The sequence below is a fragment of the Equus quagga genome, chromosome 8 (genome assembly GCF_021613505.1).
Source record: "Equus quagga isolate Etosha38 chromosome 8, UCLA_HA_Equagga_1.0, whole genome shotgun sequence".
NCBI classification, from domain to species: domain Eukaryota; kingdom Metazoa; phylum Chordata; class Mammalia; order Perissodactyla; family Equidae; genus Equus; species Equus quagga.
In genome coordinates, this window is record NC_060274.1 from 124,728,024 (window position 1) to 124,752,160 (window position 24,137).

Genomic DNA, 24,137 nt, shown 5'->3' on the forward strand with positions numbered 1-24,137 from the left:
ATGTGGAGGCAGCAGTCTAATGTCCTGCTAATCTTAGGAAAGAGTATTAAGGAAAAACTTTCATTTTCCAAGGTGCAGCGTTCTGCAATACAAACGCTCGAGAAAGTCACAGAAGAAAACATTCTGCAATATACAGAAACTGATGAATCAGAAGAAATAAACAAATGGCGATTTATCTTCCACTATTTCAGAATTGGAACAACTTTTTATATTAAAGGAGCTTCTCTTGCATAGACATGAGGAATGTCTAATTCCACTTGACTGGCCTGTTGTGTCATTGGGGTATTATTTAGGGTGTTTTTTTTTTTATATATATTGTGAGTTTCTATTAATACAAATCAGGGGTCAGTGTCTGGACTTTTTCTTTTAATTATCCAAGGCAACTTAGGTTATCAACATAGATTTAGGAAGAATTTTAGTGTTTCTACTACTTTGCAAATCTAACTATGAGCTCAATTTGTATTAAAGATTTGGGATCTAAAGAATGATTCTGACTTGGTCACTACAATACGTAAGAAAAAACATTACCTGTCCAAAAATATTTTTTAAACATGTATAGCAACACCATTGTGATTTTTTTTAATTTTAAAAAATTTCTATAGCTTCTGATTTAAAATTTTCAATTTCAAATATAGACTCAAAAAAGGTGAGATGTAGGGGCTGGCCCCGTGGCCGAGTGGTTAAGTTCGTGCGCTCTGCTGCAGGCGGCCCAGTGTTTCGTTGGTTCGAATCCTGGGCGCGGACATGGCACTGCTCATCAAACCACGCTGAGGCAGCGTCCCACGTGCCACAACTAGAAGGACCCATGATGAAGAATATACAACTATGTACCGGGGGGCTTTGGGGAGAAAAAGGAAAAAAAAAATTAAAAATAAATCTTTAATAATAATAAAAAAAAGGTGAGATGTAAATTAAAGATGAAATGTATGCTATATTAAAGCTATTTAATATATTAGCTGTCTGCATTTATTAAATATTAAAAGATATGCAAATAATTGGTAAATAACAAAGTCAAATTGCATTTACGCAGATTTCTTTGCCAGTCTTACTAAAGGGACAGTTATTTGAGCATATGGCATAGCTGCCCTAGAGTTATAAGGATAGAATTTAGAGTAGGATGTCCTCCTGATAGGAAGTTACCTTAGATGTTACCTTAGATGTCACTGATCTACCCATGTCTGCCAATTTGGAAATTTCTAGAAGTTGGGAATTCCTCTTAAGTTGGTCAGAAGGAGTCATCTCTCTACAGAACTTGTGGTCCTCCCTTTCTTTCTCCATACTCCAGAGGCATCTTTAGAAGACCACTCCCCTATTGAAATTCTGCCCACATGAAAGATTTTTTTTTTTACTGCAACTACATTTAAAATATAAAGCATGAATAAAACCGAAGTCTTTCGTTTTCCTAAAAATGACAAAACTTCTGCAAAACAATTAATTCGGTGAATTGCCTGGAAAATAATAGGCACCCTCATTAAAGAGCATCTTTGCACAGTGTTTATCTGCATAGAATATATGTTGTATGTCATTGCTATAGAGAAATGCTAAAGTTTCATAGAGATTTTTTCTGATGGAAGTTTTCCTCTCACTCATCTTCTCTGATTCTGACGTTTTCTAGATTATTTATTGAGTGTGGTTGACCACAAAATCTTTCCCTTCAAAAAGTTGGCATGTTAAAGTGTCAAAAAACCAATTACTAGAATCACCCTGCCTATGGCCAGCTGGAAGACAACAGGCATTCCAGGAGGAGAAGAGATTAAAGATGCTTGAATTCATGCCGTCTTATCTGAGACAGAGATGGGAGAAAGAATGTGCTAGTAGTACTCAATATTAAAAACATATCCATGAAATATGATGAGAAAAGTAGTGAGTAGTAGTGAGAAAAGTAGAAATTATATATGGATTTATAATAAAGTTAGAGACCTTTCATCTGCTAGTCTAGACATTAATAGTGTCTCTGCAGGCTTGATATTTTTATAAAACCAAATCCTTCAAGAAGGGAGAGTTGGTGCCATCATCAGTTAGTGCATATTACCAATGCTGAAGAATTGATTCAACTAAGGATGACACTTGGGACCAATTAATTCAAAGCTGGTTAAAAAAAGAAGAAGATACAATAAATCAGGGAGTAGAGCTTCATTTAAATATAGTGACTGGAGAAGATTACTTGAAATAGCTCAAAACCAAGAATATCTCAAAAGGCCAAAGATAACTGTTAAGTACAACCATGCTAGGTTTTTACAAGTCATCAGACAAATACCTAAATTAAAACCATGTGACAAAACAATGGCTAACTGAATATCAACTGGAAACCTTACAGAAACAGTTCTTTACAAATCAAGAGTTCAGGGAGTTATCTTTTTAAAGACACATTTCGCTCAAATTACAAGATAAGTTGTTTTTTTTGTTGTTTTTTTTTTTTTTGAGGAAGATTAGCCCTGAACTAACGTGTGCTGCCAGTCCTCCTATTTTTGCTGAGGAAAATTGTCCCTGAGCTAACATCTGTGCCCATCTTCCTCTATTTTATATGTGCGACACCTGCCACAGCATGGCTTGACAAGTGGTGGGTAGGTCAGCACCCGGGATCCAATCTGGCAAGCCCCAGGCCCCCGAAGCGGAGCACATGAACTTAACTGCTATGTCACCAGGCCGGTCCCACAAGATAATTTTTTGTAGCAGTCAAAATAGGAACTTTGATAGCCAGCCCTGATGGCCTAGTGGTTAGAGTTCAGCACGCTCCTCTTCCAAGCCCAGATTTGTTTCTCAGTCATGGAACCACGCCATTCATCTGTCACTTCCCATGCTGTGGAGGAGGCTCATGTAGAAGAAGTAGAAGGACTAACAACTAGGATATACAAGCTTGCACTGGGGCTTTGGAGAGGGAAAAAAAGGGGGGAAGATGGGTAAAGATGTTAGCTCAGGGCAAATCTTTCCTTGCAAAAAAAACAAATAGGAACTTGGAGGGCACAAGGAGAAACATAAGGGCTTACATGAAATCTAATATAGGACTAAGGTCATAGCTAAAATATATTCTTCTTAAATACTCTAGGGAAAGAAGACTTGTTTCTATCTCTATCATATTCAGTTTTACCTTTTTAGTTTTTATTTTCTAGTTTAGGTAGAAACTTCCCAATATGCAAAGGGACCGTGTTCTAGGAGCTTCTGAACTGGTTATTTGGAAGCTGAAATGTATTTTCTTATAGACATAACATTATAGATGGCACTCATATTCCGTGGCTAACCATAAAGAACTTTGTTATTTGTTTGTTTTTTGAGTGTGGCTGAAAAACAGAGCTGCATGCGCCAGCTGAAAGTCTGGGTTCTGGGTTCTGGAAGCCATTCAATGTCAAATAGAAACGTCGAAGAACAAAGATAATTTCTTCCCATGTTCAAAGGTCAAGCTCATCCTTGACGAACTTCCCAATAGGGCAAGTTTCATTGGCCTTTATATTCTAAGCACAGTCCTGCCTCTCCTTTCTTCAGGACCTCAGTTCCACAGGGTTAGTATAGGAGGTGCCTCAGACTTTCACATGTACCAATCTAAAGGCTCCCACGTGGCACCCAGGCGCTTCTCTTTGCTCTAAAACATCATAATTCTATGAGCTACAGAATTCCACTAATTCATTCAAATATAGCATTACAACCTACATATTTTCTGACTATTGTAATGTTCTGATCCAGAGCTGGATATTGAAAATAGAATAAGACCATTACAACACAATTTATGCCTTCAAAATTCCAGTGGTCTGATGGAGAAGATTTTGAAGAAATTTTAATTTAAAAAAAATTTTTTAAGATTTCCTCTTGTCTTATAAATAAATGAAAAACCTGTGATAAGTTCATAGGAGATATAAGAATAAGACATATTCTCATTTAGGAATAACACAAGCTGCTGTAACAAATAAAACCCTAGGTTTCAGAGGCTATATGACAGTCTACTATGCATGTTTCTGTTCCATGAAGATCTCCCACACAGTCACTTAGAGATCAAGGCTCCTTTTGTCTTGTGGTTCCACTATCTCCTGGAGCTTTGGAGTTTCTAAATCCAGTTGGCAGACAGAGAAAGGGAGGGTGGAGAAGCATTCTCTCTTCTTACCCACTCTGGCCCAGAGGTGACACACACTCCTTTGTTCTCATTCCTTTCGGGGTAGCTAGTCGTATGGCTCCACCTCCATGCCTGGAGACTAGGAAACGCAGCTCCTGGATGGATGGCAGCTTTTCGCGGGTAACTATAGAAAGGAGAAAATAAACTTTTCATGAAAAGTTAGCAGTCTCTGCCACACATACTCGGGCAACCAAAAGGAGTAAGCTTTCGCCGTGCCTAAAGACACTGAGGTAGGTTTCCAGAAGGTTCAGCGTTTGATTTGCACTGAAAGATGACAGGCAAATAAATCAGATAAAGGCATTTTTCCAGAAAGTAAACAGCATAGAGAAATGCAAGTAGAGAAAGAAGATCATGGAGAATTTGAGGAGCTTGAAAGAACATAGCTAAAGCCCAGGGACCAGTTAAAAGACGTTTTTCTTTAAAGTAATGACCCGCTCACACATCTGTGTTAAGAGTTTGACAAAAGAAAGCTGGCTGGACCTAAAGCCTCTTAGGAAATTACTCATTTTATTTGCCTTTGTGGATAGTGTTAAAATGATCAAATTCGGTTTTCTGCATCTCTGAATTTGATTCCTCTGATGAGAACTGATGAGAATGCCAAATGACTTCTCAGGAAGAGTGGTAGATAGTTAGTATTCTGCAGTCTTTCTGGATGAGTGCAACTAGAGCCAATGAATAATAGAAACAGTGTATATCTGTCAAGTGTAATTATAACACTGAATTATGCTCATCTTGCATTCCGATTCCTGTATACATTAGTTTGAACATATGAACATGCTGGCACTTCAGACCTATGAGGATTTTACTTTGAAAAATAGCATGCCCTTATTTTTAGCCATTTCTAATATGAAAAAAATTCATGTCTTATTCAAAATTGTTTTATGGTAAAGTTTAACTATTTTCTTTCTTTTTTTTTAATCTTCTCAGGTATCTTAAAAATAGGAAAGAAGTAAGAAGGAATGTTTCAATCTAGTTTTAAATTCCGTCTAATTTTCTGTATTTTAATGAAATCCCATTCTTTGCATTTTGATTAGCTAATCTCTCTGATTAAACACATCTTAAAATTATAGAATAGAGTTGCTTACAATGTCACCGACTTTCGCAAAAGTGAAAAGTATCAGGTTGTAACTTTTAAAAATTATACAAATATTATTTGTTTGTTGTTGAATGATTTAAAAATCTAGAGAAGCAAAAAGAATAAACCAAAAAAATCAGCTATAATCTCATATTCTAATATATTCAATACTACTCTTTTACTGTGCACATTTCCAAACATTTTTCTATGCACTTATATATAACTTTTTACAAAAATGAGATCGTATGGTACATACTCTTTATAATCTACTTGTTTTGTGTAGCGATATTTTAGAAACACATTTCCATGTCAATTTTTAAAAAATTCCACAACAGTGATTTTTTTTTTTAAACTGAAGGGAAAGACTAATCAGAATCTCCAATAGTAAATGTGTAGTTTGGAAAATCGTAATTTTATATTTACAAAACAAAACAAAAAAAGCTATTGTTTTTGTTCTACAACCTACAGAATATAAAGCACAAAAAATTGTTACTGGTTGGTAGGATGTTTATCTGAGATCTTCAGGGGTTTGTTTCATTCCCCATCAGCCTCCTACATTTGGGCAGATCAGCATCTGGAGATGATAATTAGATTATTATGTCAACAAATGGGAGCTTGGGTTACAAAAGACTGGGAAACACAGTGTCTCAATTGCCAAGTGTTCCATTTAATCAACTATCTCCTATTTGGGCTTAAAGTTTAAAAGATAGATTTCACCCATTCTGTTCTGCTGCCTTCCTGTTACTAGTTCTCAGATCATCATACCACACAGTAGCAACTTGCATACTTGAAGTATGCAGTCTGCTATTGCTGTTTAAGGCTTGCTCACTTACCGCAGCTTCAAGCAGCAGGACAGGCTCAAATGATGAAAATGAAAGACCTCATTCAAGAAGGCCACACAAGGATGTGCCAGCAAGACCATCCTCCTGATGGATGATCCTATCCCCAAATTGGTCCATTCGTTCACCTTGTTGAAGGTATGTCAACCAGCCTGAGGCAGAAGCTGGCAAGTAACTCAAACCTACCCACAACTGTCCTCTCAAAGGAGCTATTCTAGACAGAAAGCCTGTTTCATTAGTTCATCAAGTCATGAAAAAAGTAAGCATGGTTGATTGAACTTCGTACAACCTGGCCCTAAAAAATGTTCTCACGTGTTTTATGTGTACAATCTTTAGGGAGGCAAATATTTACCTATGCAATATAATCAGGAAAGTTGTCTTTTCATCTATTACAATCTGAAGAAAGGGGAAAGGAACAGTACTTTATGATGAGTCATTGTTATAATTTAATGTTATCCATTTCCAGAGAAATGCTTTGTTCAAGAAGAAACTGGTTGGCACAACCATAAGGGACACTGTGAAGTGATTTCCTGTCATTTTTCAGAGGTGGGAATATCTGACCTTAGGGGTCTATTAACTATTTTACAACTTTAACTGAGCGTTTTCCTAAGATCCTTTCAACCCTGAAATTCTAAGATCCTGTATTTTTAATATTCAACCCTAAGATTCCTCATTTCTAATATTCATCACTAAACAGAAGATACGAATCAAATTTAACTAATCATAGCTATAGAAAAACTATTAAGATAATCAGGTCAGGTATGCATTTCTTGCAAAGATTCCAAGGAAAAACTTTTACAGAAGCTTGTTGTGTAGAAAGAAAGCGATTCTCCTAGTCTCTCATATCTCTCTACATTCCCGTTGAAACTCTCCATTGACCCTGAGGCATAGTTTCACTTTTTCGCCACTATTTGCCAGATACTGCAAATGCACTGTAGTTGAAGTGCATCTGGTATTGTAATGGAAAACAGAATAAATCTCTTTATATTCTGTGTCCATAGCATGTAGAATATAGAATCTTCATTTAGCACTGTTTTTTCATTAGAGAGGTTTTGTCTGAAGTCACACTAAGCTGGCATTGAAAGGATATGCTAGCTAGAAAATAATTTGCTACAAAACAAAGAGGAAAAAAAAGCCGTGCCTATGATATGCCATATAAGGTGGGCTGAAACTCAGTCCATAGCAACCGGGAAACAGACATCTTCTTGTCTGTTTTCCTTCTGATCGACTTATTCACAGCCTTCCAGCCGGCACCCTCCTTCCAAAGCCTTATTCTTTCCTCTTTGGATCTTGTCTTTGGATTTTCCTCCTTTTCAGTGTCCGCATAAGCATAGCCATCCATAGCTCATTCATTTCGAAGTTATAATTAACAACCAGAGGCACTCACAACTAGAATATGCAACTATGTACTGGGGGGCTTTGGGGAGAGGAAGAAGAAGGGAAAAAAAGTTATAATTAATTAATTGACAGGTATATTGTCTCCTTAAAAGTTTCAGCTTGGTCCAAGTTAACACTTATCAGCTTTTTTCCACTTCAAGCTGTTTCAGTATCTGGTCATGTTACCTCTTTGAACCTCAATCTTGCAGTCCACTCTCCTTGAACTCTCCGAATCACTGTATCTCAATGAGCCTGCTCTATCTGACATCACCTAAAACCAAGCCCATAAATTACCCCTGGTCTTCCACCAAAGCACATTTCCTTCGATGCGTGTTTCTCATTTTGCCGCACAACCTGACTGTGGTCTTTGACATTCATCCCCTCCTCTATCCGCTCTCCGCTCCATCTCTAGAGAATCCTCAGGCATCCAGTTTCACAGTTTCTCTGTAGAAGCTTCTACATTTCCTTTTATCACAAATACTTTTCCCCACAGTCTCCATCTGGAACTTTCATCTCTTCTTCCAAACTGGGCACTCTCTGCCCAGCACACAAGTCTCCGTTGGTTCCAAACATGAGGGCATTTAACACCTGACCGTATGTGCCTTGCTGAGGACAAGTACTGTTTTAAGCCACATGTCATTTGGTAAAGATTTTTGTCTTTTTCCTTTTTAAATCATACAGGTCCATTAATATTCAAGAAGTCATTCTCAGAAGGTGGTTAAATGCCTGGAGAAAACTAAAATTAGAAAGGCTTTGCATTTTAAAGGCAGCTCTCTGTTTTTGCATGACCAATGGTAACTCCCTTTTGCTTCCTTTTCTCTGTGGATGCCTTTGTTTGTGAAGTTATTTTTTAACCATAATAAAAAGCTTAAAGGCCAAAATACATAAAGAGAAATATTTTTCATACTCAAGAGGTTATCAAGATACCAAAGGTTTTAAAATGAGTTCATAACATTGATTCTTAAGCTCCAGGCATTTCCTTGAAGAATTTCCAAAAGACTTCAAATATATTTTCCTTGCCAGTGTTCATTTTCAGATGTGTTTAACACCAAGTTTTCGGGTGTGAATATGCATATTTGGCTTGAAAAGATTTCTATATTCACAAACTAAGAGTATAATAAAAGAAAAATAAGGTTTTTTCCTGCATAATATAAAAAGCAGTACAGTATCGTTAGAAAAACAGAAGCTCTATACTTGGTTATAACTGGGTGTTAGCATCTCACCGACTCCATTTCTTTCTCTCAGTGGTGAAGGTGGGCCTGGAGGTCGGACTCCATTCTCTGAAGTCTTTCAGTCTCAACATTGTTAGATTCAATCACATACTTCTAAACTGAAGTGAATCTTTTTGTTTTTGCAGAAAGTTAGGACCAACTGAAAACTTAGAGGCACCACAGCCACACGACATGGCGAATACTTCTGACACCCACTGCAAGTTCAGGGGGTCCCCAAAATCATCCTCAGTTTTGATAATTCTCTAGAAGGATTCACAGAACTCACCAAAGGCTGCTATACTCATGATTACAGTTCTTACAGGGAAAGAATACAGCTCAGAATCAGACAAGAGAAGGAGCACGGAAGGCAGAGATGAGGAAAAGTACCAGATGCTCAGCTCCCAGGTGTGCTCTCTCTGTGGAGTCATGGACACAGTACTTTCCCAGAATTGACTGTGACAGTATGGTTGCAGTGCTGCCAACCAGGGTGGCTCCTTGAGCTTCAGTGTTCAGAGTCTTTACTGAGGCTCCAACACATAGGACTGATTGACTGCCCAAGTGGCTGACCTCAGTTTCCTGCCCCTCCAGAGGCTGAAGTGTGTGACCCAAACCCCCACCCTACATCACATTGTTGGTCAACCTAGTGTGGCCTGCTCCCATCCTAAACACTAACTGGTGTGGCCAGCCCCCACCATAAATCACATTGTTAGACTCGTTCGGCATAACCCAAGGCTCTGAGGCAAACAAACACTCCTATCAGACATAACATCCCAAGGGTTCGGATATTACCTTCCCAAAGGCAAGCGTGAAGTCTCAACCTCTCTTTTGGCAGGGTTAAACTCTTTTCTACACAGTTTGAAAATCTTTCTTTTGATGGCAAGGAAATAAAAGTTCCTAGGACCTTACTACTAGAATGAAACTTGGTAATCCTAGTGTTTCTCAAAGTAGAATTCCAGCACAACTTGCATGAGAGTCACCTGACGTTAACAAAATATAGACTCCAGCATCCGACCCCAACTTACTGATCAGAATCTCTGTTAGAGGAGCTTTGGAGTGTGCATTTTAAGCACGTTCCTTTAGCGGTTTCTTATGTAGGCCAAGATTTGAGAAATCTAATTGTGATCCAAGGTAGGTCTTTTTTTCTAATAGTAGAGTGAAAGTAGCATGAGATGCAGAAATAGGAAAAAATTCTGCTTCTATGTCCAATGCTGAGTTTATCTTGAACAAGTCTTTGTTCCTCAAAAATTATGTATTTGGGAGCAACATTTAGCACAGTTTGTTTCAAACAGACATAACTAATGTATCATGTTCCTAGACTGAGAAAATATACATTAAGTTACATTATGCTCTTAGGGAAGACATTGGGGATTACGAAATGGCATTCCTTGTATGTGCCAGTGTGCTGAATTATGGTCTGCCTGAGGAAAATGAGTGGATTTCTTTTTTCAGAGTACCTACATTATAATTGTTTGGCCACTTTGGCAGGAATGTTCCTATTCATTCTTTCATTCATAAATTGTTGAGCGCTTACTCTGTGTCAGGCCTTGTTCTAGATGCTGAGGATCTAAACAAAAAATGCTTCTGCTTTAGTGAGGCCAGGAGCACATATATATTGTGCCAAATGGTGATATATGCCACGCAGAGAAAAAAATCAGGATAGAGGAGAAAAGGCAGCTAAAAGAGGGGTTTGCTACTCAACATAAAATGTTTAGGAAAGGAATTCCTAATACCTGTGAGCAGAGAGGTACAGGAGCGGCCATAGAGTTGTTTGAGGAAAGGGAACAGTAAGTGCTGAGGTGCTGAGGCAGGAACAGCTTCACAATGTAGTGAAGGAGACAGGCTTTGATGATGGGGTTAAAGACAGGCTAAGAGGAGCAGACAGAGATACAGAGAGTACGGGCAGCTCTTTCAAGGAATTCGGCAACAAATGGAAGCAAAGAAATTAGAAGGTCAAGAGAAGGTTTTTGTAGTGATGGTGGTTGTTAAGAATAGATGCATGGCAACATGTTCACATGGAATGATCCAGTAGAAGACAAATTATTGATGCTGTAGAAGAGAGGGGAGAATTGCTGGAGTGATGTCCTGGAGCAGATAAAAAGGGGTAGGTGGCATCTGGTGTACAGGTGGAGCACTTGGCCTGAGATACAAACGGGTATCCACTTTCCCTCTTCCTTCTTTTCCTCATCTCTCTGATTCCCACAGTGACCTCATTCTCAGCCTACCTGCCTCTTCCTACAAGTCTCTCATGGTGCATGCATCCTTTTGTCTCCTGATGGACACTTCCTTCATAGAAAAGAAAAAATATATATTTGTAACATTTTCCACTGTAGAGTGGGGCTAAAATATCTGCTCTGCCTACTACCAGTGTTGTTGTATGGGTCAAATGAGATTTTACACAGAATGGCCCTTTGGAAGCTATGAATCCTTGAACTTCATTTTAGAATGGAAGAAACAAATCATTATCAAAATTGTAACAGTGTTAGCTGGTCCTCTCAGCATGCTCACTATGTGTACCTTTCCTTGTCTCTTCTCTTTACCTATTCTATATTGAATGACCAAATTTTTTCTGCTGTTTCCAACTGACACTTTGAGTCAAATGTCTAAATATTACTTCGCCTGCTGGGAGAACACAGAGCTAAAAAGTCTACTATTCTGGTCAGTTGTTAAATTTCTCATTCAATACGTTAAGCCATGAGTGATTTGAGAAAACTTGTAATGAGTTAGAATCAGAGTGAATAGTGCCACCTGCTGGAATCACACTTGAAGTAGGGGGAGGGAGGATACTAAGAGCTGTCCATGGTTCTGACCCATTCACTGTTTTGTCACTCAAAGTCGTGATCCAGATTTATTCAAAGGTAATTTCTACCATATACTCATTTCTGATGCCAATGTGCTACCTTATACATTTCTCTTTCAATATCTCTCTTTTCTCCCTGTAATGATTCAATATCTAAAATTACCATTAAGACTAGCTGTAGTTCAATTTATTATTTCTCTTAGAATCTCTTGGATATTGATGATAGAATGTTGGCATTTGAAGGGACCTTAGAGATCTAGTTCAGAGTTCTCAAACACATTTTTGGACAGAGAAACTCTTGTAAAACTATAGATGTAATCCTCATTTCAGACACCAGTAAACTGAGACCCAAAAAGGTGAAAAGGCGAAGTCAAGACTAGAACTCGGATATGCTGATTCCCAAACCATTCCCTACATCAGTTAAGATGCTCTCTGCCACAATAAAATTGGCTTAAATAATAATGGATGTCTCACTTAAGAAGTCTTGAGGCGTCTCTGGTAATAATTTAGGGGCTGAACAGTGTCACCAAAGACCCAGGTTCATCCCATTGCCCTCCCTGTTCTCCTCAGTGTGTCTGATGTTTGCAAGATGGCTCCAGCAACATTAGGAACCACAACCTCCACCCAAGATCAAGGAACAGAAAAGGGACTGACTGTCTCTTCTCTTCTGAGCTAATAAATTTGTCCCAAAGGACCCCTAGAGACTCCCCCTTGTGTTTTATTGGCCAGGAGGAAATGATAGGTCTCATCTTAAGTGGGTTACTCCCAAAGAGCACGGATTTGTCATGTTTGACTTAGACAAATCCAGATTCACCCTCTGAGCCTGAGGTAGGACCGTTCTTGCCTGAAGCTTAAGATCATATGGAAGCACATAGATTCTTAGGCAAAATTGGGTCAGCTCACAAGGAAAAGGAAGGGCAGGGAGAGAGTGGCTAATTGTTGTGGGAAAACAGTCTCTCCCATTTCTGCTTATCTTCTGAGCAAGAGGCATTGACAACTTTGTTCATATCTTTTTAAGGTTGTATGTATAGCAAACAGCTTTGGAAGATATTGATAGTGTCTTCCTCCAGAACACAGGGTAGATTTGTTTCCTGGCCAAGATAATAAAGCTAATGTCTCCCCAGGGCAAAAGTTGGGCAGGTCTGCTAGCAGCACCTTTAAAAGATTAGAGTTTCCTAAATTTAGGGTTCCTTGTCTGCGACACAAACTCACTACATAGGCAGCATCCATCTGGGCTGCTCCACATGGCCCCCAGGGGACTTGGGGGACAAGAGAAACCAATGTGGATATGAAGCTCATGCTGCCTGCTGAGCTGTGAATAACAGAGTCCTTTGTCTCTGACCCAGGAGTCTCCTGTCTTCCGCTAGCGTCGATGAAACTGCAGCAGGCTAACTTGTTAGTTTGCAAGTTGGGTAAAATCCCAGGTGCTTCCCAGTTCTTGACACTAACAGAAAAGCAACCAGTGGTGTTTGCTACAGTGTTCGTTCCAATGAGCCTTGCTAGATACACCCAATTCTCAAACACTTATTGCTGGAAATAAGAATAGTTTCAGTATGTAAGAAATTCCTTTTCCACAGGCGGAAACAGGGCAACGCTTCGGTCTCCAACTGGAGACACACATTAAGTAAGAACAGTGTCATTGGCTCTAGTTTCTTTTATGCTGCCTCCCTTTTATTCGCTCGCTGACTCTCTCTGTAATTATCTCTTTTAAAATGTCAGTGCCTGTCACCCAGAAGACCAAGAGCAATCAGCCACAAACTGAACTTTCTCCAAGGCATCCCTTAGCAATGTCGGGGAAGCTGACATTGAATGACTGAGAAAAAGGAACCCTTTCCTTCACTTTCACACTAGACACTGCAGCCTCCTTCCTGAGGAAGCAATAGAAGGGAAGTGGGGTGTGCTAAAATTGTGAGTCTTTTTTTCAACAGAGCCTGAATAGAGGCTCTTTAAGGAAGATTCTTCTCTTGGAGGCTCTTGACCTTGAGTCCCTCTTACTGCACCAATCAGGGTGAGAGGACTCAGCTACAGGAGCATCCTGGAGACTTTCTTTCCTTCTCTAGAGCGAAATGTTGATATTAAGAAGACCATGGTCTGGAGGAAGAAATGGGGGATCTGGTGTGACAAGCAGAGAAGAAAGTGTGGATATTTCCTAGTTAATTGCCAATGCTCAGGGTTTTCCAAATGGTGACAATTTAAAGACCTGGACAAGAATTCATCAGAGCAAGAAGAGAGGAGTAGAGGAAATTAGAGCAGCATTTACCCTCTGAGTCAAACCTTAGGGTTAACCTCAATTTATCCCTAAATTGTATTTCCCTGATGGCTGTTGACACCTTTAAAATGAAACAATCTTTCCTACTTAGCTCAGGAACCCTTGTTCTCATGCTATTCTGACAACTTACATTTAAAAATGCATCTGCTAAAACATAGCTCTACAAGAACAGTGTAGATCCAATCTTAAAGTGGAGGCTATTTTCTTCCCCATTGACTATGCCAGAAATACAGGGAAAGATCAGTCTGAGTCATTCTGATCGTACTTCCACAGAAACCTTGATGAAGGTCACCGGCCTCCATCGAGTCACAATGAGCCCTGGAGGCAGGTGCTCCTAACTTAGAGGAGATATTTTACTGGAGCGCTTATGGAATCACCACAGGTGTTAAAATTAAAGTTCTCTTTCTAATGACATAAAAGATCAAAACTCCTTGGTACAATTAGGTTGATTAAATTGAGCTTGCGTCTAATATCCCTGTAGCTCAATAAAGTTAATGCAGCTTTCAGAGGGGCCTGACTCAGAGGCAGGAAACGGTCTAGGACCTGAGAGAATCTGGCCCACTGCTGTTTTAAAATTAGAAGTTTGATTGCTTGCGACATCATCACAAAATGGTACCAATCCAAAGAAGCTGAATTTTCCATTAGCCCAGGGAAAAAAATGACAGATATTTAAATTTAACTGCTTAGAGATTAGGCAGAAGGCTTATTGATAGATAGAGGGGCTGAATCTCTTTATAAGCAAAGTTAGGAAATCCACTGGTGTGCCACCTCTTTAATGTGGAAAGGAATTCACTGAGCCTGAGGGAGTGGGGACGTGTGTGCTGCTTCAGCGTTAAACTGCCTCTCCTACCAATTGCAAGAAAAATATACATTTAAAATATGTGTTTGTAAAGCACCGGGTAGTCACCGAGGAACTTAAAACCTAAGATGTGAAGTAAGAAAAGTGCTTACAACTGAAGTTACCAAAGCAACCACCTATTTGAGTTTTCCATTGTTGCAAGGTGATTTGTTACAGAAGGGGGTTGATTTGGAACAGATCCAGGAAAAAAGAATGATTTGTGGTCAGTGCTGGAGGGTAGGTTATGAGAAGGATCCGGCATCCCAGATGGGGTATAACCAAGGTGCGCAATAAATGATTCCAGAAAGGGGTGAATCTTGAGCTGCAGGAATCTTGAGCAACCTTTTAAACAGTCACGAGTTATCCGAAAAAGATGCAGGTCACCTTCATTGCCTCAACAATTCATTGCTCCCTAACTGACGGTAGGAGCCACGGTGATTAGATTAATGAAATAAAGTTTTGTAAATTCCCCCAAAGCAAGAGCTCTCGACTCTAGTTATGCATAAACATTTTTCAGGAGTTTTTAAGAATACCAATGCCTGACCCAGACCAACTGAGCTAGCGTCTCTGGGGATAGAGCTGGACATGGGTTTTTCATAAAGCTCTCCAGGTAAAATTCACTACCCTAGGAGTAATTGACAAGTTACGTTGTGTGCAGAAGCAAAAGATCCCAGGCTCTGAAATCTGACAAGCCTGAGTTCAGATCCTGACTCCACTACTCACTAAATCTAAGACATCAACATGTGCTTAACTTTTCCAAGTCTCATTTTCCTTATCTGGAGTCAATGATGGTGACTTCTCCACAGGCTTCTAAAGATTAAGTAGAAAGTGCATTTATAATTGGCCCCCAATACAAGTTTATTTTCCTCCCCTTGCTTGTTAATGGTTGATAATGGATTGATGTTTTGTCCTTCCTCAAATGATTTTGCCCTACACCTTTGTAGCGAGTGACAGGCTTAGATTATTTTTCTCTCCCCGCTGTGTTTTATTTCTAGAATTTACTGCTCTTTGGTATCTGGGAGGAAAATACTCATGTGCTTTTCATGCTTTCTGCTCCTCCAGCTGCCACAGAAGTGTCCTTTTCATTTGATGTCGGAAATGGGCCAGTGGAGATTGTGGTGAGGTCACCCTCCCCTCTCAATGACGACCAGTGGCACCGGGTCACCGCAGAAAGGAATGTCAAGCAGGCCAGCCTACAGGTGGACCGGCTGCCGCAGCAGATCCGCAAGGCCCCAACAGAAGGTCACACCCGCCTGGAACTCTACAGCCAGCTGTTTGTTGGTGAGTAATGGAAGGCAGTCATGACTTACCTCTGTTGTTTTAATAACCTTCAGAATGGAAAAAAATAAAAATAAATAAAGCAGCCTGTGGAGGGTTTTGATAGAGATCTTTCCAAAGGTTAATATCTGTGCCTCTTGTAGTCTTCTCCAAGACAAAATGGAACAAGGAGGAGACCCAAATCTGGTTCCACTCTCTGGAGCTCACAGTCCTCATCTACAAAATCAGAGGTAGCCAGAGACATCTCTGAGGGCTCTGATCTATGCAATATTAGGTTTATGGATTTAGAACTATTATAACGTTCTTGATTTAGGGCACTTGTAATTGTGTGAAAGGAAGGAAGAGTTGGAGGGAGGGAGGAAAGGAGGAAGGAAGAAGGAAGAGAAGATGGGCTCCCTAAGTTCAGGTTTGCTTGAAATAAGTAGAAATCCATTCTTTTCTCTGCTCATCCTCAAGGTTCTAAACAGAGAAAGATTTAGACTTCTTCTTATGTAGTATCTTTCTACATGGGAAAGAGATCGACACTGAGAAGAAATTTAAACAGAGTAAAGTTAAGCATCCTGTGCAAGTGGATCCATCCTCACAGTCTAGTCTTTGCTTTGACATATTCCAGCTGAACCTAACATTACTTTGAATCAATACCTGTTTCCATGGCTAGTTAAATTTTAAATTTTTTTCCAGAATTCTAATAGTTTAGGAAAGTAGCCATTTTTCCTCTGTTAAATGAAAAGAAAGAAAGTTTTAAGGACATTGTGGCTGTGTACCACTTTAGACGCCCCTTCTCTGAGTTTCTTGGGGTTAATTGATCAAGTCAGTCACCTGCAGCAGTCTCAGACCAAGCAAAACCAGATGTGACCCAGTTGCTGTTCACGGTCATAACACCTGCCACGCTACGGTAGAGCCTCACCCAGGGTCAGTTAATTTTAACAAGGGCCAGAGTCTCCACAGTGTCTTTCATAATTATGGTGGGATGCTTTAAGAATATTAGAAATTTACAAAAAGAAAGGTAAAATTAGGTATCCACTCCTTTGGTTCAATGTGGGCAAAATACAAAACAATAGCATCAGTTAATTACCTTTAGAAGTGAGACTGACCTGTTAAGAGGCCATGTCAGTCAGGGGCCATGAAGGAGTCACAGATTTGGAAATAAAACACTGGCTCCCCCAACCCCAACTAGAACTCAGCCCCTTCCAAATCCTCCCCTTGAGTTACAGTTCTCAAAATCACACCTTATTTTACCATTGGTTTTTATTAGTTAAATATCAAGTCCACTGACTTCTGCTGAATGTCATGAGCAAATTTCACTTTATCAATATATCTTGCCCAGGTTACCCAGGACAGGTTTCTTCCTAAATCCTCTTCATCCCAAGCATGTAAGTTAGATTCTACTTGGTTTTCATCAAAATAGATGACCCTAAGTGGCCCCATGTCTCATTTTTCTGAACTTGCCCCTGGATGTAGAGGTCCAGCTTTACTTTTCTCCATTTCTATCCACTGACTATAGATGTCTCCAAGAACTTTGGAGCCAGGTAAAGTTGTAAAGTGAAAAAGGATAAGGGGAGCATTTATTATGGTCTTGGGAAGACTTCTGATTCATTTAAACAAGATGACCAGGAACGGCTTATAAAAAGGGAGGAGCAGAGAGCTGAGGTCAGAATTCAACAGAACAGTTAAATTTAAGGGACAGGCAGAAAAATAGCATCTCAGGAAGAAGAATGAAGGTGAACGGAAGAACAAACAAGGAAAATCTAGGAGAGGGGCAGGAGGAGGAGAGAGTTTCACGAAACTCTGCTTATTATTGACGAATAATATCGTGTCGTATGTAAAATAAGGCAAGGGAAACATTCTTTGAGTTTAATAATTATGAAACCATTGGTGACCTCGGAAAGAGAAGTTTCAGAACAGTGGGCTGACACAATGAGTCAGCAGCTTCTTTGCACTTGATGAAAAAGAGTCTCATGTCCCAGTTCTAATTTCCTCTTATCTTAAAAGTGGGCGTGATGCGCATCTCCCAGGCACAAGATATTTGAGCCAATATGAAAAATATTGCTCTGCAACAGAGTCTACCCCAGGGGAAGCGGGGAGGGGGGCTTGTTTCCAGAGAAAATCAAGTTCAACAGCTATGAAATCCTGGAGCCCGTTATCCCAAGACTATTCTATAGGGATTCAGGCAACTGGAGAGCTGTGCTCAGCTCAGCTCTAATAAGAAGTATTATCCTGACCAAGCACTGCACTTTCCCTCTTCGAGTCTCTTTTCTCATCTGTCTAATAGATGAGTTGGGGTAGTTGGTCCCCAAAATTTCTTCCAACTTTAACTATTTTGGATTTTGCTTTAGATATGGCTAAAAAAGGTTGTCCTTCCCACAGTGTCATGTGGTTAACAACATGAGCTTTGAATCCCACCTCTCTCACTTACCAGCTGGAGACCACTGTCAAGTTGCTTAATATTTCTGTGTTAAGTAGGGAGACAGTCCTTACATCTCAGGATGAAACGAGACACAGTCCATGCCAAGTGCTCCGTAGAGTACCTGGCGTAGAGTCAAAACTCATTAAAAAGGAGTATTTCTCTATCTTTTCCTCTACCTTTTACCCCCTTGACTTTCATCTTCCTCCATGTAATATTCACTCCCTGCTACAGAGCTCACTGCCAGATGGCTCGTTTCTTCTTCCCCAAAATACTGACCTGAAGTGGGATCACTTCAACCCACAAGCCCTGAAGGAAAGTCCACATGCATAAATGCCCCTCGACATCCAAAATCATCCTGCAGTGACTCTGCTCACCTGCCACAGTGGCCACCGAGCTGCAGGCAAGCGCCCAGGAGTCTTCTCACCATCAGCCAAGAAAGCAAGTGAGTGTCATCAGAAAACCTCACACTGGCAGCGTTGTCACAGCTGAGACATGTGGCAGACTTGCCTATGAGCTCCATCAGCGTTCTAGAGAAGGAAGGGCTCTGACTCAACTTAAAGCTAAAACAGACTGGAAGTCGTTCTTGGCTTTGCACGCGGGATGGACTTTAAGGGAAGGCTGACCTCCACCCACTGCCTGTGTTAGCAAGGCCAGACCCATGTCTCCTTTTTCAAAGTAACTGAAAAAACAGAGAGGCTACAGTTCTCGTTACTCTACATCTAGAATATAATTAGAAGCTGCATCAAGAGAGGGGTAACGCAGGTCTTTTGGAAGTAATGAGAATCCAGCTACAATTCTGGTTTGGTACAAAAGTACCAAATAAATTTAAAAATGAAAAGTGACACAGGAAGAAAAAGCAGTTGCTCGTATTTGTCTAAAAAGCGCAGGAAACTTTCTCATGTTTCTGATCCAACAAGAGTGACTAGCATATGACGAGCACCCGGGATGGCCCAGCAGAGGGATTTAAACCACATGGCGATCTGTAGCCCCAGCCAGCCCAGGTGCTCAGGCCTGCATCCTCCTTGGCAGTCACGGGCCAGATTTTTCTTAGGGGTGGAGAACAGCAAGCATGCGCAAGGTCATTATCTAAGCATGAACAATGCCAGGCTGGATTGAGCCAAAGCCCTCTTGGCACGGACATGCCAGGAAGTTTGGAGTCCTGGCAGCTGAGGCAGCAGTGGCGGGCTGTGAGGGAGGGTATCTGCTGGGCCCTTGGCCTGGAAGCCGGGCAGCCAGCCCAGGGGATGGTCAGAGAGGTGGTGAGCGTGGGCCACAGAGCAGAGCTGAGCGGGCCAATCAGGCCAGGTGGCTGTGATAGAGGTTACTTTGCAGCAGGCTAAACATAGGCCAGAGCGTGTCACTGTCCTTGGCGGTGATTTAAAGAGGAGGTCAGAGTTCAGGAAAGCTGGAAGCTGCTTCAGAAAGCTTCCAGAAGAAATCAGCCTCCTAAGCAGCTCCTTGAGAGAGAAGGTTAGGTCATTTTAACTAATGACAAATGTCCAGGCTCAACTCACGTGGCTCTGACCTCTTCCAAAATGTCTCTGGAGGTTAAAAGAAGGCCATCCCTTTTGTGCAAGATGTCACCCAAAAGGAGCTGAAAAGCCATTCTCATTCCTTCAGGATCTTTCGTGCTGGATGGGAGGCCTGACTGGAGACTCAGTGAGGGGAGAGCCTTCTTCAGGAGGACTCAGAGACTATGGGGAGCAAGGAAGCCTCCTCTGGCAGTTTGCCAGGAAACGTCTTCTCCTGAGTGGCAACTGAGTTTATGGAGGAGTTGAGGTTTATCAAATAGACTTAGCAGTGAATGCGGACGAGGGTACTAGGACCATTCTCTCCACTAAGCTTGGCTAGCAACCCCACAAAACGCCCCCATCCTCCCCAAACTCAATAATATAGCTTGATTGATCAGCTGCTCCTCATAGCCTCTGTATTCCCAAATCATGAATGGATAATTCCATTGCCGTCTGAAATGCAATGTCATTGAGAGAGTGAAGAGAAAAATCAACATTTGTATGCAAAGGAGAAAAATAGAATTCCAGTCATGAAGTGCCCCCAAATCTGTGTATGAATACAATGGTTATTTCTAGTATCCAAAAATGTAGGATAAAAAGTATAGAATCCAAATTGCAGGAATTAAAACTTGTGGCTTGTTCCCATTTCCTGCAAACCTGACTCAGTAGCAACAACGTAAATCCTGGCTAAGATGTCCTGGGTGAGACTTCAAGGCCAAGTGCTTCACCTCCTTTATTTACCTCACTTGATCCACACAAGAAGCTTCTAAAGGAAATACCAGGACTAATCCCTCTTTTATTTTCACAGTGAAGAAACAAAAGCTAAAGCTAGTTAACAGCCCAAGGTCATGCAGCCAGTAAGAGACAGAGCCGGGATTTGATCCCAGACAGTCTGATTCCAGAGACTCAGCTGGAGGAGAGGAAGAGAATTCCTCTACCCTCTGGGTCCTTCTGGCTGGTCTACAAATTAAATTGACATGAGACAGAATAACAGGAGAAAATCAAACAAAGCTTTATAACACGTCTACATGGGAGAAACCCAGGAGAACTGGGTAACTCACCAGAATGGCTGAAGCCGTCACCTTAAATACCATATTCAGCTAAAGACAAAGGAGGATGTTGGGGATAGTGATTTGGGGCTTCAAAGGGGAGGAAAGCAATTCACATGGAAATGGAAAAGCAAATGTTTGTACATAAGAGAGGGCTTAGCTAGGATCCTCACAGTCTACAATACCCAGAATTACCTATGGTGATGGCCTGTCCTGGAAACAGGACTTCTATCTTAAATTCTTTTAGGCAGTTAGGGAGAAGGTCAAAGTTTCTTTCAGAATCTTTTGTTCTTAAAAACAATCAAGCCAAAGAGACACATTTTGGAGTGGCAAATTCTGATCCCCGACACGGCTCTTAACCATTCATCCTGTCAAAGCAAAAATTGCACGAGACAAAGTTAAATGGGCACAGAAGACTGCATTCAAGGATAGAGCAGTCAGCAGAGGGGGCACAACTCAGTCTGAGCTCAACTCTGTCGAAACAAATGGTGGTAGAGTTGTTGCTCATTTGTTGTTTTTTGGTTTTAATTGTGGTAAAATACACAATAAAAGAGTTTTTAAGAGCTAGGGTAGAAGGGATCATAGGCCATCTGTGTTTGCTAGTTGACTTTACCCAAAGGAAGAGTAAACTTCCTCTTATCTTCCTGACAGGAGGTAGTTTTACAACTTGGAGCAAGGCGCCCACCCTGGGAGGTGAGGCTCCCACCCTCCCGCAGAAACTGAGAGAGAGGCAATGGCTCCCTTGATATTTACATTTCAAAGAGATGGTTCCCAGGTCCTGGAGAAAAACATCCCTGGGTTGTAAAACTGGCAAAAGACTTTTAAAAAGATTTACATCTCAAACCGGGCAGAGAAAGAATTTACAATTACAAGTTTTCTAAAGTAAATGCTCTAAGAATTGGGAAGACTAGAGTCTAAAGTTTAGTCAAGCTGAAGGGACCCTTAAGGCTGTCTTGGTCAGTCTATGCCAGGGTCTCTCATCTGAGGTGGTACTGTGGCCCACAGGCTATTTGGAAAAGTGTGGTGCATTGGGGTGCTACCTTCAGCAACAGGCTGCAGACAAAGCTTCCCACTGTGCGCAGGAGAATCCATCCCAACAAAGGCTTGCACACACCCCAAATGGCAGTAGCGCCCCCATTATGAACCACTGTTCTCTGTCACGGCGTCTATAGTAGGAGACGAGGAGGTCAAGCCAGGCCTGTCAACCCTGGCAGGTATTCTGTGGATTACAAAGTCATAGTGGTGAAGATCAAGGCAGGCAGAGGATCACTGTCAGACACAGACACAAAGGTTTCGATTAACAAGAGAATCTTATGCAGAAGCTCTCTTGGAAGGTAATGAGACTCAAATAAGCTCTTTTTTCCTTTTAGCTCTTTTAGAAAACCCTTTACAACACCAACATTGACCTCTCTAAAGCTATGTCTAGAAGACATTCTTCCCGTCTTTCTTCTCTGGGATTCCGCGCAGCTATAGGGGAGGAAGACATTTCCTCTGCCCAGTCTGGGTCCTTCTAGTTGGACAATGAATTAAATTCACATGAGACAGAATAACAGGAGAAAATTAAACAAAGCTTTATAACATGTATTCATGAGAGAGGCTCAGGCAAACTGAGCCACTTGCCAAAATGGCGGAAGCTCTCACCTTAAATACCTCCCTCAGGTAAAGACAAAGGAGGATGTTGGCAGTCGGGGGAGTCAGTTATGGGAGATGACCAGAAAGGCACAGTAAACAAGAGTAAGGTTGTTATGCAGGTTTAAGTCCTTGCCTTTGGTATTGGTAAGAGTTTCTAGAGATAAGGTCATCTGGCTTCTTCCTGGTACAGAGAGGGAGACACCTTTACAGATGGAGACTTCCTTTACAATGTAAATGTCTCTTAAAGGGTAAGTAAATTCTACTTTTCTGGATTTCTCTCATGTCTGCAGTTTTTAAAAGTAACCATCCCAAAATAATCCTCATGCCAGAGAGACATATCTTGGGGTGGCCAATTCCAGTCCCCTACACAGTGTACTCACCCACATTACTTCTGACCTCACTGGCCATGACTTCAGTCTCTCCTGGAAATGTTCTTCCTCTCCTTGACCACTAAGTGTTGAAGGTCACGGAGCCCTCCTTTCTTCTCCAACTGTACATTTTTCTGGTTGATCTTATCCAGTCCAATGGCTTCCAATACTGTTCATGTGCCAGTGACTCTGAAATTGAAATCTCCAGGTTTCACTTCTCTCAGGAACTCTGCATCCACCTATCCAACTGTCTACTTGGCATCTCAACTTGGATGTCCACTGGGCATCTCAGTGTAAACATGGCAGAAAAGAACTGTTGATGCCTACCCCCAACCTGTTCTTCCACCAGCCTTCCCCGCTCAGTAAATGACATCACCATCCACACATTTTGGCTTGAGTCCAAAATTTGGAGTTACCCTTGATTCCTCTCTTTCCCTCATCAGTGCCCATCAATAGAAACTCTGCCTCCAGACTGCCCCAGCTGCATCCACCGCTCTCTATTGCCACAGATCCCACCCCAGGCAAAGCCACAGTAGTTTCTTGCTTGAACTATTTCAACTAGTCTCCACAGTCTTGGTGTGGTCCCCGAACACATCAAGCTTATTCCTGCTTTAGAGCATTTGCGCTGGCCTGAAATACCTCCCTAGACATTGACAAGGCCGACTCCTTCTTGTCATTCAGAGCTCGGCTTCAGTTACCTCCTCAGAGAGGCCTTCTCTGACCACTCAATCTAGCATAGCCAGTCATTCACAATTTTACATTGTCCTTAGAACTTGTGATCTATTCATTTATTTTTGTGTCCTTCCCCAGAAGGTAAGCTCCATGACAACAGAGATCTACAATAACACTACATTCGTTGCCCAGTGAATATTTGCTGAGTGAACAATTGAACGAAGGAATAAGTGAATTGCATGCTTTTTGTTGTTTCTCTGAGTTAATATTCATGTACTTTTTTGTTACTTCTCTGAGTTAATAGTCTTATTACCATCTTTGGAAATATCTTTTTCTCCAGGTACCACAGACTGAAATCAAGCATGACAGAAACCTAAAAAAAAAAAGACAGTCACAGAGAAATTCAGAATATTATGAAAGACAGTATCTCAGATCAGTCTAGGCTCTAAATGTAGTTTTCAGCCTCCCTCTCTCAAATTGAGGTCCTGCCTGTTTGGCAGTAGCTGAGATGCTAGCTGGAACCCTAACGCAGAGTTTCTGCCCCAACTCTTACGACTGGTCCTCTAGTTCTCTCCCAGACAGAGATAGGGAGTGATGTCATGATTAGAAACACTGCCATCGGTAAAGTAATAAAATAAAATGATTTGCTAGACAAAATCTAGTAGAAAAAATTGCTAGATGAAATCAATAAACTATCTACAAAGCAAAAATG

At 41.0% G+C, this 24,137-nt stretch overlaps 1 protein-coding gene across 1 annotated transcript in view; it reads left to right on the forward strand.

Moving 5' to 3' along the window:
* The window catches only part of CNTNAP2 (contactin associated protein 2), a 1,871,002-nt gene that overhangs the window by 1,638,261 nt on the left and 208,604 nt on the right, over window positions 1-24,137 (forward strand). The window contains exon 17 of the mRNA XM_046668987.1: window positions 15,571-15,789. Coding sequence (XP_046524943.1) covers window positions 15,571-15,789 — 219 coding nt within the window. The remainder of the gene's footprint in view (window positions 1-15,570; window positions 15,790-24,137) is intronic.